At 32.8% G+C, this 14,641-nt stretch overlaps 1 protein-coding gene and 1 non-coding gene across 2 annotated transcripts; one reads left to right on the top strand and one right to left on the bottom strand.

Moving 5' to 3' along the window:
* Positions 1 to 5,415: 5,415 nt before the first annotated feature.
* TRNAR-CCU (transfer RNA arginine (anticodon CCU)) lies at positions 5,416 to 5,488 on the bottom strand. Its single transcript has one exon. It is a non-coding gene; the product is annotated as a tRNA-Arg (tRNA).
* Positions 5,489 to 9,194: 3,706 nt separating this feature from the next.
* Positions 9,195 to 10,616, top strand: LOC112703028 (hydroquinone glucosyltransferase). The gene has a single exon (XM_025754325.3). The coding sequence runs from the start codon at positions 9,195 to 9,197 to the stop codon at positions 10,614 to 10,616; it is 1,422 nt and encodes a 473-aa protein (XP_025610110.2).
* The last annotated feature ends 4,025 nt before the right edge of the window (positions 10,617 to 14,641 follow it).

Raw genomic sequence — 14,641 nt, forward strand, 5'->3', positions numbered from 1 at the left:
TGCTTTGAGTAGGCTCTTGACTTACTTTCTGACCTCGGCTACTCGATCTAAAGATATCTTTCTTCTTCTTTGTTCCACTAGCTTGGCCTTAGGGTCTACGGCTAGCCGGTGGGACATTAGTTCTAGGTCTATCCCCAGCATGTCGACCAGGATGAAGGCGAATAGATCTCTGTTTTGCCTTAGGAGCTCCACAAGTTCACCCTTTAGGCTGAAGGGTAAGTTTTTATTGATGAATGTGAATTCCTCCTTGGTTTGTCCTATTTGTAACTTTTCCATGTCTCCTTTTGGTTCTGGTCTTTGCTAGTCGTCTTGTCGTGCATCAAAGTCAACTAGAAAAATCCCTGCCACATCTCGGGATCGCTTCCGGAGAGCTAGACTGGGGTTGTCACATTCTACTACGACTTCACGGTCACCATGTATGGTGCCATCGTCGGCTTGGAACTTCATGATAAGGAACTTGGTGAATATGATGGTGGACAGGTCGTTGATCGTTTTCCTTTCTAGGATGATGTTATAGGTTGTAGAATCTTTGAGGATCACAAACTCGGAAAGAATGATTTTTCTCTGTCTTCTGGTTCTGATGGTTACTGGTAACACTATGGAGCCATCCGATTTGAGGAAGTTATATGGTCACCCCGTTGTGATGGCTTTGCAGATTTTGGTTTTGGAGGCCTAGCTTATCGAAGGCTCCTCTAAAGAGGATGTTAAAGTCAGCCTTAGTGTCGGTGAACATTCTTTTCACTAGTTCAGTCCTGACTTTTGCTAAGATGATGAAGGGAATGCCTTCTGCCGGGGTGCTGTGTTGGCAGTCATCGGGGGAGAACATGATTGCTGCTGGAGAGGGAGAAGTTGATGCTTGGCTTTTTATAGCTAGGACTCTCAGATCTTTTTTTATTGCAGATCTTGACTTTTCCAGCGTGTCTTTTCTCGTGATTATGTTTAGGGGTCAGCTTACGGGCTTTTTTGGGGTGCCTGTCATATCGTTCTGGAATTGCGTCCTTCCCGTTCTGGTGACCTTTTTCTTTCAATTTTCCCGGGCTATGGGATGATTTTGGCAAACTTGGAGAGTTTGCCATCTCGGATGGCTTGTTCGAGAGCATCATTCATAACAAAGCAATCTTGGGTCTTATGTTTGTATCCTTGGTTGTGTTCGTAGTATAGACTCTTGTTGCTGCCTGTACATTCCTTTAGTTATCGTGCATTCGGAAGGATACCTCACTTTACTATCTGGTGATAGATCTCTGTGATTGGGACTGGCAGAGAAGTGTAGTTTATGAAATTTCCTACCCTAGGTGGCCGGTTGGTGGAGGCGGGATTGAAGTGCTCCTTTGGGGTTTTTTTGAGTGGGGGGTTACTACGTGGTGTCGTGTTAGCATGATGCCGTTTATTGGCAGCCACGACTTGGCTCACTTCTTCGTCGTTTATGTATTCCCTTGCCACGTTTTGGATCTTGTGTATTATCCACACCGGTTTGGTTGTTAGGTACTTCTAAATGTCTTCATTCATGAGTCCGTTGGTCAGCTAGAGGCTGGCCAGGGAATCTGTGAGCCCGTCGACCATTAGGCACTTGTCGTTGAACTTGTCGAGGTACTTCCTCGTGGGTTCGTCTAGTCTTTGGGTGACTCCCAGTAGGCTGATCGAGTATTCTGCTTTGGCGATCCTATTGGTGAATTGTGCATGAACTTCCTGGAGATATCATCAAAAACCGTGATTGAGCCATTCGGGAGAGCATAAAACCACTTGATTGTCGGGTCGGCCACTGGTTACAAGGAATGCCATGCACTGGATTGCATTGGTGGCTCCTTCCAGGTTCATCTTGGCTTCGAAGGCCGTCAGGTGTTCCTGGGGTCTGTCGTACAGTCATATTTCATGTCGGTTGGATTGTTAAAGCCTTTTGGTAGTTTGGCCTTTAGGATCTTCACGGTGAACGCGGTGGCTCCTATTATGACATGTTCGCTCCTTGTCTGTTTGGGATCTTGGCGGTGCCTCCCGTCCTTATTGTGTCATTGGTGTTCTGGTTCGTGGGAGGCACTACAATTTCGATGTTTGCTATGACGTCGGTCAAGTGATTTTTTGTTCTGGGTTTCTCGCATGATCAGCTACGGGAGGTTGCTTAACTCGTGTGTTCTAGATGGTACCGCTCTTTGGAAGCGATCTGACCTTCTAGGATTTGTAGCCTTTCGAATAGTTCATGAATTATTTGGATGGCCTTTTCTCCTAGGCCATCGGTATTTTTAGGAATCCCGTCTTCCCATGCTCGTTGTTCTTCAGAGATTGATTGGCGATGCACTGCACTGGTTACTTTCCTGCTGCTTGGTGGGGTATCATTTTATGTTTTTTGAGTCGAATTCGGTGGGTTGGGTTCATGGTGATGACTCGAGGATCGCTCCTCAAATTCCTTTGTCATGTCATCAAGGCTTGGCTGGTCTTCATAGATGACCTAATGTACCAGATGCTTCTCGTACGGGTTGTGAGAGGGAATGAGGTTATTAAAAAATGTTTCTCTTTACTTGCTGCATCAAAAACCAAATCACAAGCTTCTGATAAAAAATGAGCCATTCTTCTAAGATTTAGAATATGAATACCTTTACGTTTTGTGGATATATAAGGTGTCATTCTGGGATTCCATTTTCTAGTACCATGGCCAAAATGAACTTCCGCTTCCATCATCTGTTCCAACATTATGTTCCAGTATCTTTTTTGTCATTGATCCCTACAAAAAAGAAATAGAGTATCCTTAAATAAGAAAAGCTTTGTTATGATGGAATCTTCTTTTTTAGTGAAGATTGTCTCTTGATACATGGTCAGACCATTCAATTAGACCGGTCTTAATGGTGATGGGTCGAACTTCTGGAGCGGCAGGTGGTAGTACCTGCAAAGACACTCTGACACTCAAGTCAGAATGGATTTGAGAGGTCTATGTGAGGGTTAGGAATAAGTGTCGTACTTGAAAGAGCCCTTGGCTCCCTTTTATATAGTTTGCTATTGTTATCTTATCTCATCTTATTAGCTAAGATAAGAAAAGTATTTAAATTTGAATATCAGTTAGGTGGTCAGGCTTGTTGGGCTGATTCAGATCGCGGCTATAGCTTGGGCTCCGGTATCCAGGTTGTAGCTGATTCAAGGGGGACCCAGGTCTGGAATAGTAACCATTAAAAATTTTACAAATGAAGAACAAAAAATAATTTCTGAACATTGAGGAATGAGGAATGACCACTAAGCAATGAGCAATAAAGATTGTCAATATGATTTCTGAACAAAAAAAAAACGAAGAACTAAAGTAGTAAACAGAGCTAAAGCTAATCATTTAGTATTTTAATATGATGACTGAAAAAAAATGAAAAAAAAAAAAGACGAGGCATGACAAATGAGCAGCCATTACCTTCGAGGGACGAGCACGACAGTGACCAAGCTACGAGCAAGACGAAGGACGGCGAGCAAGGCGCGACTGAGCAGCGAGAAGAATAGACTAGGAATATGGGAATGAGGAGAGAAGTTGGAGCATGACGAACAGACGAAGTTCTTGGGCGCGGCGGATGGCGGCAGTGAGAAGAATGGTGGCGGCGATGGAGGAGGCTAGGATTTTTTGGGGGGAAGAAGAAGAACCTTGATTTTTTGAGGGGAAAGTGAAGAGAAAGTGAGAAATTAAGAGTGATGACTGATGAGACAAAGACATTTCCCTTTCTTTTCTAGCAAACGACGTCGTTTTCTTTCAACCGATCGGTTCTCAATCTGGGTAAAAAATTGACCAATTCAACGATTTTTTTACTGGTTTTTTAATTAGCGATTTTTCACTGGTTTGGTTCCCCGTTGCCACTTGGAAGTACACACAACCTGGGGACTTAAGATGGCATTCGTGGTAGACAATGGAGAAAGGACCAAATGAGTCATTGCTTCCACCTACTCTTGATCTTCCAAAATGCTAAAGCTTCACATACAAAGAGACAATCATATGCTGATGTCATGGCCTTAAAAGATAGATATCATCAAACTTGTTTAATTTGTGGCAGTTGGTGAACTTTTATTTTATTTGTAGCACAAATCAATAAAAAAATATATTGCTTTTAGATAGAAAAATTCATACGTTTCTTTTTCTTCTTTTCTTTTTTAGTTAAGTTTAGGATATATATAATGTAATTTTCGAGTGCATAAAAAATTGTATGTACTTGTTAAGAATTAAAATTGGTATTGATAATACAATAGTCTTCTTCGATATATCCTTGCCCTACATGTGTATACTCATATGAAAATATCTAATCTAATGAATAACCATTTGAAATCAAAGTAGGGTATATCCTAAACATGTAAAAGTTAATGCATGGGTCAAGTACGATTTTGCTAAGGTAGGAGTTGACAATTTTTTCCATCTTCGACTTTTTTTTTTTTTTGCTACAAAATGGTCCCGAAGGTTAACTTAATTTTAAAATCGTCCTGTTTCCAAAATTTTAATTTTTATTCCAAAAAATCCCTAATTAAAAAAAAGGAAACTGGTTAAGGGGGAAGGGGGGAGCTTCATAGGGGGGTCCAGGGAAGGGGAGGGAAAGCGCCGCTGCTCCTCGTCGTCACCGCTGCCACCGCCGCTGTCGCTCCTCATCGTTCGGTCACACTAACGGGAGACGGAAGGGGTTCCAGATCTCACTCGCACTAACGGCCAGAGAGGAGAGAGGAAGAGAAGCGGAGAGGGAGAGAAGAGAGGAATGGAGGCGCTGAACTACCATCATCATCGGTCGCTATCGAGCACTGTCCCGTCGCCGTCGTTGGAGTGAGGCCACGTCGACGCCAGCAGATCCGCGAGTTTGGACGGTCGTCGATACTCCTTGCCAAATACCAGCAGATTGGTGTTTCAATGTTGCTGCTTCTACTTTCTATTTCTGTTTTTTGCTTATGCTTTCCGCTTCTACTTCTGCTTCTTTTTTGCTTTTGTTGTTGTTGTTGTTGATTCACCATTCACCATTGTTGTTCACCATTGTTGATGTTGTTGATTCTACTTCCTACTTCTGTTTTTCCTTCTGCCTCTACATCTACTTCTGTTTTCTGGTTGATTTTGGGGAAGAAGGGGAAGGGTATTTTCATCCGAAGAACGATTTTAAAATTAAATTAAACATTTGGGACCATTTTGTAACAAAAAAAGGCTGGGACGAAGCCCTTACCTTAGAGACTAAAATCATACTTAACCCTTAATGTATATTGACCTATTAGTTTGGTTGGTGATGGGAGTTGCTTCAGTTTAATAGTTTGGTGGATTTGGATTCTTTTCTTTAAAGTTTAAATTTCACTTTAAAGAGTAAAGTGTAATCTTCTACCCTGAATAGTTTCTCTTTCATAATCTTCTACCCTTGAATAGTTTCTCTTTCATATTTATTCTTGGTCCTACTCCTACCTATAAAACCAAAACTTATAAAAAACAAAGGAATTCGCGCCAGGTAGGGGTCGAACCTACGGCCTTCTGCTTAGGAAACAGACGCTCTATCCACTGAGCTACAGGCGCTAAACAAACACCCTATTTTCATTCATTTATTTGTTTTATTATTAAGTTTAATTTCAACCTAAGATCTCATGTATATATACTATATGAATCTCTTATCAATGAAGTGAATGAACTGTGTACGTTATGATTACCCAACTAAATAAAGTTTGAAAAAGATTTAAATGGAAGAGTAACTTAATCCCCAATCAGGGACATGTATATGAATTCAGCAACTATCAAATTAGACCAAAATAGTAGTAATATAAACATGAAAGGTTAATTGTGGAATTAAGTACTAAGGCAGTATTATTATACACAACTAAAATTCATTAAACAATCAACAGTTCTTCTAGAAAAGTTAAAAGTGGGAGAGAAAGAAAGAGAATAGAGATATATGATAGAGATATATTGACTTTTCTTCAAGAATTATTGATTTTTTGATGAGTATTCTAGATATAGGGTTCGTTTGGGAACATTAAAAAGCTACTTGTTTTTAACTTTTAATTTATAAAAAGTTATATTAATAGTGGTTGGTATAATTTTTTAGATAAATTTTTAATTTTTTAAAAAGTTATTTAAGAATTTTTGAAAAAGTTAAAAAATTTGACTTCTCCTATTTTTAAAAGTTATTTTATCACTTCTATTTAAAGTACAATTTTAAAACAAGAACTTTTATAATAACTTTCCAAATACAAAATAACTTATTTAAAAGTTATTATTAATAAAAGTATTTATATTTTAAGTTTCTTTTTCAAAAAAAATTATTTAAAAAATTTAGTTAAACTGCCCATAATATGACACCTGATTCAATGCTTCTTAGAGCTTTGGAATATTAAAATTCATTTTAAAGAGTTAAACAAAAATTAATACTTATATTTAATTTTTGTTTTTTTATTTAAAATTTGTTTAGACTAAGATTATTATTTCAAATTGGGCCATTTTGAACCCATTATATTTTTGGATTCCTCATATTAAACTATTATAACATTTAAAAAAAGATTATTATAACATTATTATAAAAGGTTTAAAAAACTGAAAAGTCAAACATATTTTTTGGTATTAATTTTAAAAGACTAAAAAATTTTTAAAATTGAAGTTATTTAATTTGAATTAGAAATTTAATTTTAAAAGGGGTAAAACTAAAAAATTATATTTAAATTTAAAAAGATAGAATTATCTTTTTTAAAGATTAATTTAAAAATTATAAAATATTTATTTAAATATTAATAAAAAGAGAAAAAAATATTTTTGGTATTGACGTTGTTTAAATGCATAAAAAAAACTAGAAATTTAAACAATAAAAATTATTTTAGAATTAAATTTGTTTAAATGAACTAGAAAACATAATTTTAAATTTTAATTTATCAAATACCTTTATAGATAATTTTATAAAGACAAAAATGCTTTTATAAAAATTAAGAATCGACTTACAAGCTCGAACAATCAATCCAACAATAAATTATATAACTTTTATCTAACTCTAGTCTTACTTTAATTATCATTCACCTCCTTTTTATTCATATTTTTTTCGTTGTAGAAAATTTTTTTTCTTTTTTTAATTTAAAAATCTAATTCTATTTTAAACTATTATCATTTAATAAATTTATAATGTTAAAATTTAAATTTGATTTTAAAAGACTAAAATATACTTTTTAATATAATTTTAAATGATAAAAATACTCTTTAAATAATTAAAGTTATTTTATTAAATTAAAAATAAAAATTTGAATTTGAAATTTTTTTTGTAACTAAAAGAAACAACACAAGAATGTGAATTTAAATTTAATTAATAGAATCAAATATATTATTTAGTATTAAGTTTAAATATTAAGATGTTCTTTTAGGATTAGATTACTTAAATTACTTAAATGAGTTAGAAAGTAAAATTTTGAATTTTAATTTAAAACACTAAAATAGGAGAAAAATAGAAGATCGGAACATTAAAATAGGGACAAAAATTGAAGAACAGTTTAGAAACATATCTAGAAGAACAAACAAAATTAAAATAGGGGATAAAAATTTCAAAATATCCTAAAAATATTCTATTTGAAACAAAAATTTTAAAAATAGGAACAAGAACATATCTAAAATACAGGAATAGATCCAAGAAAAACTAAGCAGAGCAACTAAAAGAAGGGAACATGGCTCGGACTAATGGAACGACGACAAAAAAGTAGAAGCAGAAGAGCAGTAGAGAAGCACAACAGCACGAGAATGGAGGATACTGAAGGTGCCGAGAACAGAGGAGCACAACAGCATCACCACTCACACCACAGGAGAGAAGTAGGCGGCAAATAACCACGGTGAAAAGAAGTACAGCTACGATGCGGGTATGGTTGCGGCCTGCAGGACACTATGCCAGTGAGGTTAAGTGGCTCCGAGACGGCGACGTGACGATAGAAACGATGAAGGAGATGTGACGTTGAACGAGACGCCGATGAGGAAAGAGATGACAGTGATGAATGGCGATGATAGATTTGGTTAGAAGTGAGATTTGAGAAAGAGAGCTATGAGGTAAAAGGATTTGTATCCTCTAAAGTTTGAATTTTACTTTAGAAAGTAAAGTGTGATCTCTCACCATTTATTTTATAAGTGGGACCAAGAATAAATATGAAAGAGAAACTATTTAAGAGTAGAAGATCACACTTTACTCTCTAAAGTAAAATTCAAACTTTAGAGGATCCAAATCCGAGGTAAAATAAATATAAAGGGCTTTTTAATTTAAAGCAGAAGAGAAGAGGTAAAATAAATATAAAAAAAATAATGAAAATTTTGACTGCAAAAAATTAATTTAAAAATAAAGATATATGGAGTATTGATTCATTAAATAATTAAAGGTTTTATAGACGGTTGATTCACCAAACTATTAGAGAGTATTGTAAACGGAGTTGTATTAAAAATAATACGAGTATATTAATTTTTAATTTATAATTAATGGTTTTAAATAGTTACTTTTTTTAACTAAATAAACATAATTAATCATATAAGTATAATAATACGAATACGTTTATTTTTTTAAATTAAATTAAGTTATTAATTAAATTATATCTATTTAAATTTTAATTAAAAAATATTATAATTTAAAATTTTAAATTATGTGAATAAAATTAGATTAATTAAAAATAAAAATATACTAGTATGATCTAAATCGTACTGTAATATGTTTATGAAATTCTAAAACAAAACAAATCTTAAAAAATAAAAATAAAAAATTATTTTGGGAAATAATATTTTTTTATTTTATTTGAGTAAAAAAATTAACACTAAAATTAAAAAAAATTACTTAATAAATAAATAAAGATAAAAAATTAATATTTTATGATTATTTTATATTTTTTATTTACAAGTATAATTTTAAGTTAGTGTTAATGTTTTAAATACTAACTTTTTTAAAAAATATAATTTTTTGGTATTAATTGTTTAAAGATGTTATCAATGTACAATAAAAACTCCATTAATAAAATAGTTTATAGAATACTATTAATAATATAAAGAAGTTTCAAAACTCCAAATAATATAGGAATATTGTAACATCCTTCAGTTTAGCATAACAACTTCTATTGCCTATAAGGTTAAATTTCACATTCCTTCAGTTTAATTATTCTCACTAGGAAAATACTCTATTGCCAAAATGAGTTTTTTCTATAAATAATTAATCAATATTTCTCAAAATTATAGTATATACAACCACAAAGAACTGAAACTAGAGAATTGCACTATCCTCATGATGGAGTCCAAAACAATTCGCATAGCCTTAGTTTCAGCCCCTGTATACAGCCATCTTCGCTCAATTCTTGAATTTGCTAAACGATTAATTCGACTCGACCAAGATCTTCATGTAACTTGCTTAGTTCCTATTAATGGTTCTCCATGCAACAAAACCAAAGCGCTTCTCCAGTCTCTTCCACCAACCATAGACTATATTTTCGTTTCGCCAAAAAATTTGGAGGATGAGGTACAAGATACTCACCCTGCATTCCTAGTTCGAACTTTGATAACCAGATCTGTGCCTTTGATTCACGACGAAGTGAAGAAATTAATTTCAAAATCGAGGCTTATTGCCATAATTTCTGATGGTATAATAACCCAAGTTTTAGAATTAGTCAAAGATCTTAATGTGTTGTCTTATACATATTTTCCCTCCTCAGCTATGTTACTAGCACTATGCTTGTATTCAGAAAATTTAGATGAGACAACAACTTCTGAGTACAAAGATTTATTAGAGCCTATAAAGATTCCGGGTTGCATTCCGGTTCAAGGATCGGATCTGCCTGACCCATTCAACGATCGAACTAGCGAAACATACAAGGAGTTTCTTGAAGGTAGCAGGAGATTTTTCTTAGCTGATGGTATATTGGTTAATACATTTTTTGATTTGGAAGCAAGCACCATAAAAGAATTGCAAGAACAAGAAAGAAGAGGAATGGTACCTTGTATTCATGCAATTGGACCATTTGTACAACATGAGTCTAGTATGATTGAGGGAAATGACAATAATACCTTGGAGTGCCTAAACTGGTTGGATAAGCAACAAGAAAATTCTGTTTTGTATGTGTCATTTGGGAGTGGTGGGACAATTTCTCATAAGCAAATCATTGAGCTTGCATTGGGATTAGAACTTAGTGGTCAAAAGTTCTTGTGGCTACTAAAACCACCTAGCAAATTTGACATTATTTTTGACTTTGGGAATTTTAGTGAGGATCCTTTAAAATATCTACCAAGTGGGTTTTTGGAGAGAACAAAAGAACAAGGAATTATTGTTCCATACTGGGCACCCCAGATCAAAATTCTTGGTCATGCTGCAATTGGCGGGTACCTATGCCATTGTGGATGGAATTCAATTCTTGAAAGTGTTGCTCATGGAATTCCAATGATTGCATGGCCACTCTTTGCTGAACAAAGGATGAATGCTGCTTTATTTTGCAATGGTTTGAAAGTGGCAATTAGGGCTAAGGTTAATGAGATGGGAATAGTTGAAAGAGGAGAGGTTGCTGAGGTTATAAAGAATTTAATGATTGGTGATGAAGGTAAGGAAATTCGCCAAAGAATGAGAGAATTGAAAGGAAGTGCAGAAGATGCAATCAATGAAGGTGGAAGCTCGACAAGAACACTAACACAGTTGGTACTGAAATGGAAAAACTTAGAATAGCATATTTAAAAGGTGCTTTCTCCCATACATAGTGCAATAATACAGAGATAACGAGAGAAAGGGAAATCACATGGGTCCTTTTCTTTCTTTCTTTCTTTCTTTTTTCTTTTTTATTTTGACAATGTGTGTCTCTATATCCTATATATAATTTCAATATGTACATGCCATTATGAGTATTCCCTTAATAAAAAATATAGAAGACAATATAAATATATAATTGATTCTGTTTCATATTTTAAGTGCAGATTTTGGGTTATTTTCTATGCATTTATGGTCATCATTCCTGACAAATTTCCCACATATTCAAGTAATAATATATAATTGTTCCAAATGCATTAAAGATTTCGTACCATTATATAAATGTTTGAAAAATGTTAAAAGAATAACAAAATTTATTATTTTTGGCTATTACTTTTAGCCATTAATTTAATTCTGTTGGTCTAATAATTGAATAATATATTTTTAAATATTAATTATTAATTATTGACAAAAAATAATTTTGGTATGCTTGTCAGACAACTTGTATTCATCTATATAAACCAATTCTATATTTGAAAAATTCAGCCACCGACAAAAAAATTTTTAAAAGATGTTATCGACAAAACAACCTCTGAATTATTTGAAAATACGACAAAAAGAACCAATAAACATTATAGTTTTTATAATTAACAAAAAGAAAAACTCATATTTAGCAAACGACTTATTTATTAAATTTAAATTTTTGTGACAACATTTGAATAAATATTTAGAAGGTGTACAAAAAAATTCAAAGCAAAATTTGATCTCTATTTTTTTTATTTTTTAAAAAAATGTAGTCATTCACATTTTTTTTTTTTTAAAATCACTTGACAAAAATGTGACCATTCACAAAAAATTATCAAATTTTAAAGATAAAAATATTTTATTTTTAATAATAATTGTAAAATTTTGTATCAAAATTTAATTTTTAAAATTGTTTTTTAAAATATAAATTTAATATTTAATTTTTTTATCGTGTTTTTTAATTTTTTAGAGATTTATTTATTATTAATATCTTTTAAAAATTATTTTGTCAGTGATACGTTTTTTTAATTCTATTTCAATAGTTTACTCTTTATGTTTAGTATCAATTTGATCATTTCTAAAATGAGGTGGTTTGCAATTTTGCATATATAGACGTAATCTCTATTGCTCGGTATAATAAATGGGCAAAATTGTTGGCAACAGATAACACTTTTGTTAGGGGTTAGGACATGCGGTTGAAAGGCTCAACAACCATATCTTTCTTATTAGAATCTTCTCTATTTTACACTAAAAAAAATCAATTTTTTTTTAAATTCAGCTAGATATTCTTTGCATTATTTTTTTAATAAACTTTTTATTATATTATTTAAAAAAATTTAAACAAAGACATTTAAATAAAAATATTTTTTAATATTTAAAATATAAATTAAAAAAACAGCTTAAGTAAGATTAAAATAAAAAAATCAATTTTAAATCTCTAAATCAGTTTTAAATGCTAGTGTGCAAATAAATAATGAAAAATATCAACTAATAATAAAATGAGATATAATATTTTATTTTTGAGATTTAAATTTTATTTGTATAATTTTGGATATAATCAAAAAGTATTTTTTATGTAATTATATTATTTTATTTGTGTTATAAATTTATCTAATTAATTAATTTTTAAAATTAGTTTAAATACCAAACAATTAAAAAATAAAAAAAATTGAAATGAATAAATGTTAGTGTTCAATAAACGATGAAAAAAGTCAAGTAATAATAAAATAAGATATGACATTTTATTTTTAAATTAAATTTTATTTGTATGCTTTTGAATGTGTAAAAAGCACACATTGTATGTAATTGTATATTTTAAACGTGTTATAATTAAAAAAATAACCGATTTTTTTAAATGTCATTCACCTCTTCTTACTTGATATTTTGATTTTTTTTGGTTAATTCACTCAAACAAATTGAAATATATCTCTTTATCTGCAGCAACTTTATTATTGGGATCTAAATAAGATTAACCTGCTACTATACATGATGAATTATTATATTCTCACCGTGTACATAAATTAAAGTTGCTAATTCCTATAGTTCCATGTTCCTTAAATAATAGGAAAAAAGAAAAAAGACAAAAACAACATGATAGATAGTCATATACTGTGCAAAGAATAATAAGAATAAGGCAAGTGCTACCATGTAGATGAAAAATATTATCTACATGTGTAGATGACACGTGTAGGTTTATAATAAAAGTAATGTGAAAGAAAATAAATTCTGTAACAATAGATCCCACTAAAAAGTAGATTTATAGTGTGTCATATCACGTGTATAATCGTCATTAGGATTGATGAGAAATAATTAAGTGTATAAATTTTTTTTTTGTCATTTTGGGCCTGGCCTTCTTAATCCTTAAAAATTTTAAGAAAAAATTAAAGAGAAAAAAACACCTATTATAGAGGAAGAGAAATTAAAAATGGCGTTGTTCTCTAATAACTCTTTTCCCACCGCACTTCTAAAATGTCCTAATCGAATATGTGATCACAGAACCCTTGTCGTAAAACTTCAACGTCTCTTTCTGTCGCCGTCAATATCTCCATCTAGTTCTCTGACCTCTTTCACGGCCGGTTTTGGTGTGGAGCTCAAGCTTTCTGGTCATCGAAAATCGGTAAATGTATGCTTCAGCTTTGTCACGTACCGACCAGGTCATCTGTCATTATCTTTTTCGCGTCACTATCTGAGTAAGCCCTAACTCTATCATCTGTGTCACTATCGCAGTCGAACTGAAGGTCTCTTGTATCAGGCCTAGTGCACTGCCTCCGATGTCGCACAAGGTGGTCGTCGTTGTTTGTCTTGTCACTGTGTCACAGTCAGCGTGATCGTTCGTTGCGCTCAAGGCTGCTGGCAACAGAAGCAGCAGGTCCCGAGGTTGTTGTTGTCGTCGTTGCTCTTTGTGTGTCACTGTCAAGCACTCAGTTGTGTGCCTTCCGTTTGCTCATCCTCGCTGGAAGCAGAACGACCCCGAGACGGACGTCAATGTCGTCTGCTTGCGTGGAGCCCCATCGACAGCAGCCAGTCTTCGATATGGTTAGTTCCAACAAATTTTCCTAATATTTGTTGCTGAATTTTGTCGTTGTAATTCATCTATGCAACTTCATTTTGGTTGCTGAAAGTTGATGTTGTTGCTGAAAATATGATTTATTTAATTTATTTTTTGTTGCTGAAAATAATGACTGACTGGAGTTTTGTATTGGTTATCATGACTGAACATTGAAGCTGTTGCTATGTTATTGAAAAATTCATGTAAAAAGATTTTAGTTACTGCACCTTGAATTTTTTGGTAATAGTCAAATTTGCTGAAGAATGTACCGAATGTCTCTTTTTTTTGGCTAAAAATCATCACTTGAATTTGTTACTGAAATCCGTCACTTAAGATTGTCTGTTCTTGTCTTGCTGAAATGAGTACGTGAAAAACAGACTTTTGATAGTTTAGAAATTCACAAATAAAAGCTCGTTGAAAGTATAACTTCTAAACCAACAAGAATCCTTTCATACAAAAATTTGGTTGTCACTTAAACAAACCCAATAAAAATAATAACCGAAGTATTCAAATCTCGGGTTGTCTCTCAAGGAATTGCAAGGAAGTGTTCTTGTTATTGGTTATGAGTTTTCTGGGAAATTTGGAGTTTGGGCAATGGGCGCATAAATGATAAATTAAAGCAAGGAAAATTAACAAGAGGTTTTATGTAATTAAAATAAATAAAACGCCTTGACTAGGAGAAGATTAATCTGAAGTTCTATCCTTGTTGGATTTCCCAAGATTAATTAGTAATAGGTTGTTGTTCCACTTGATTATCCTTCATTGAATAAAGGAAAGTCAAGTTGAGAGCCAACTTCTATTCACAAGAAAATAATCCTTTTCCTTGGGAAGGGTTAGCGTTAGTAACTATAGAGCTAGCCAACAACTTCCAATTACCAATTAACTCTTGAGTATTCCAACTCAAGGGTCTCAAATATTAATCAACTCCAAAGTC

The sequence above is a fragment of the Arachis hypogaea genome, chromosome 7, assembly GCF_003086295.3.
Source record: "Arachis hypogaea cultivar Tifrunner chromosome 7, arahy.Tifrunner.gnm2.J5K5, whole genome shotgun sequence".
NCBI lineage: Eukaryota > Viridiplantae > Streptophyta > Magnoliopsida > Fabales > Fabaceae > Arachis > Arachis hypogaea.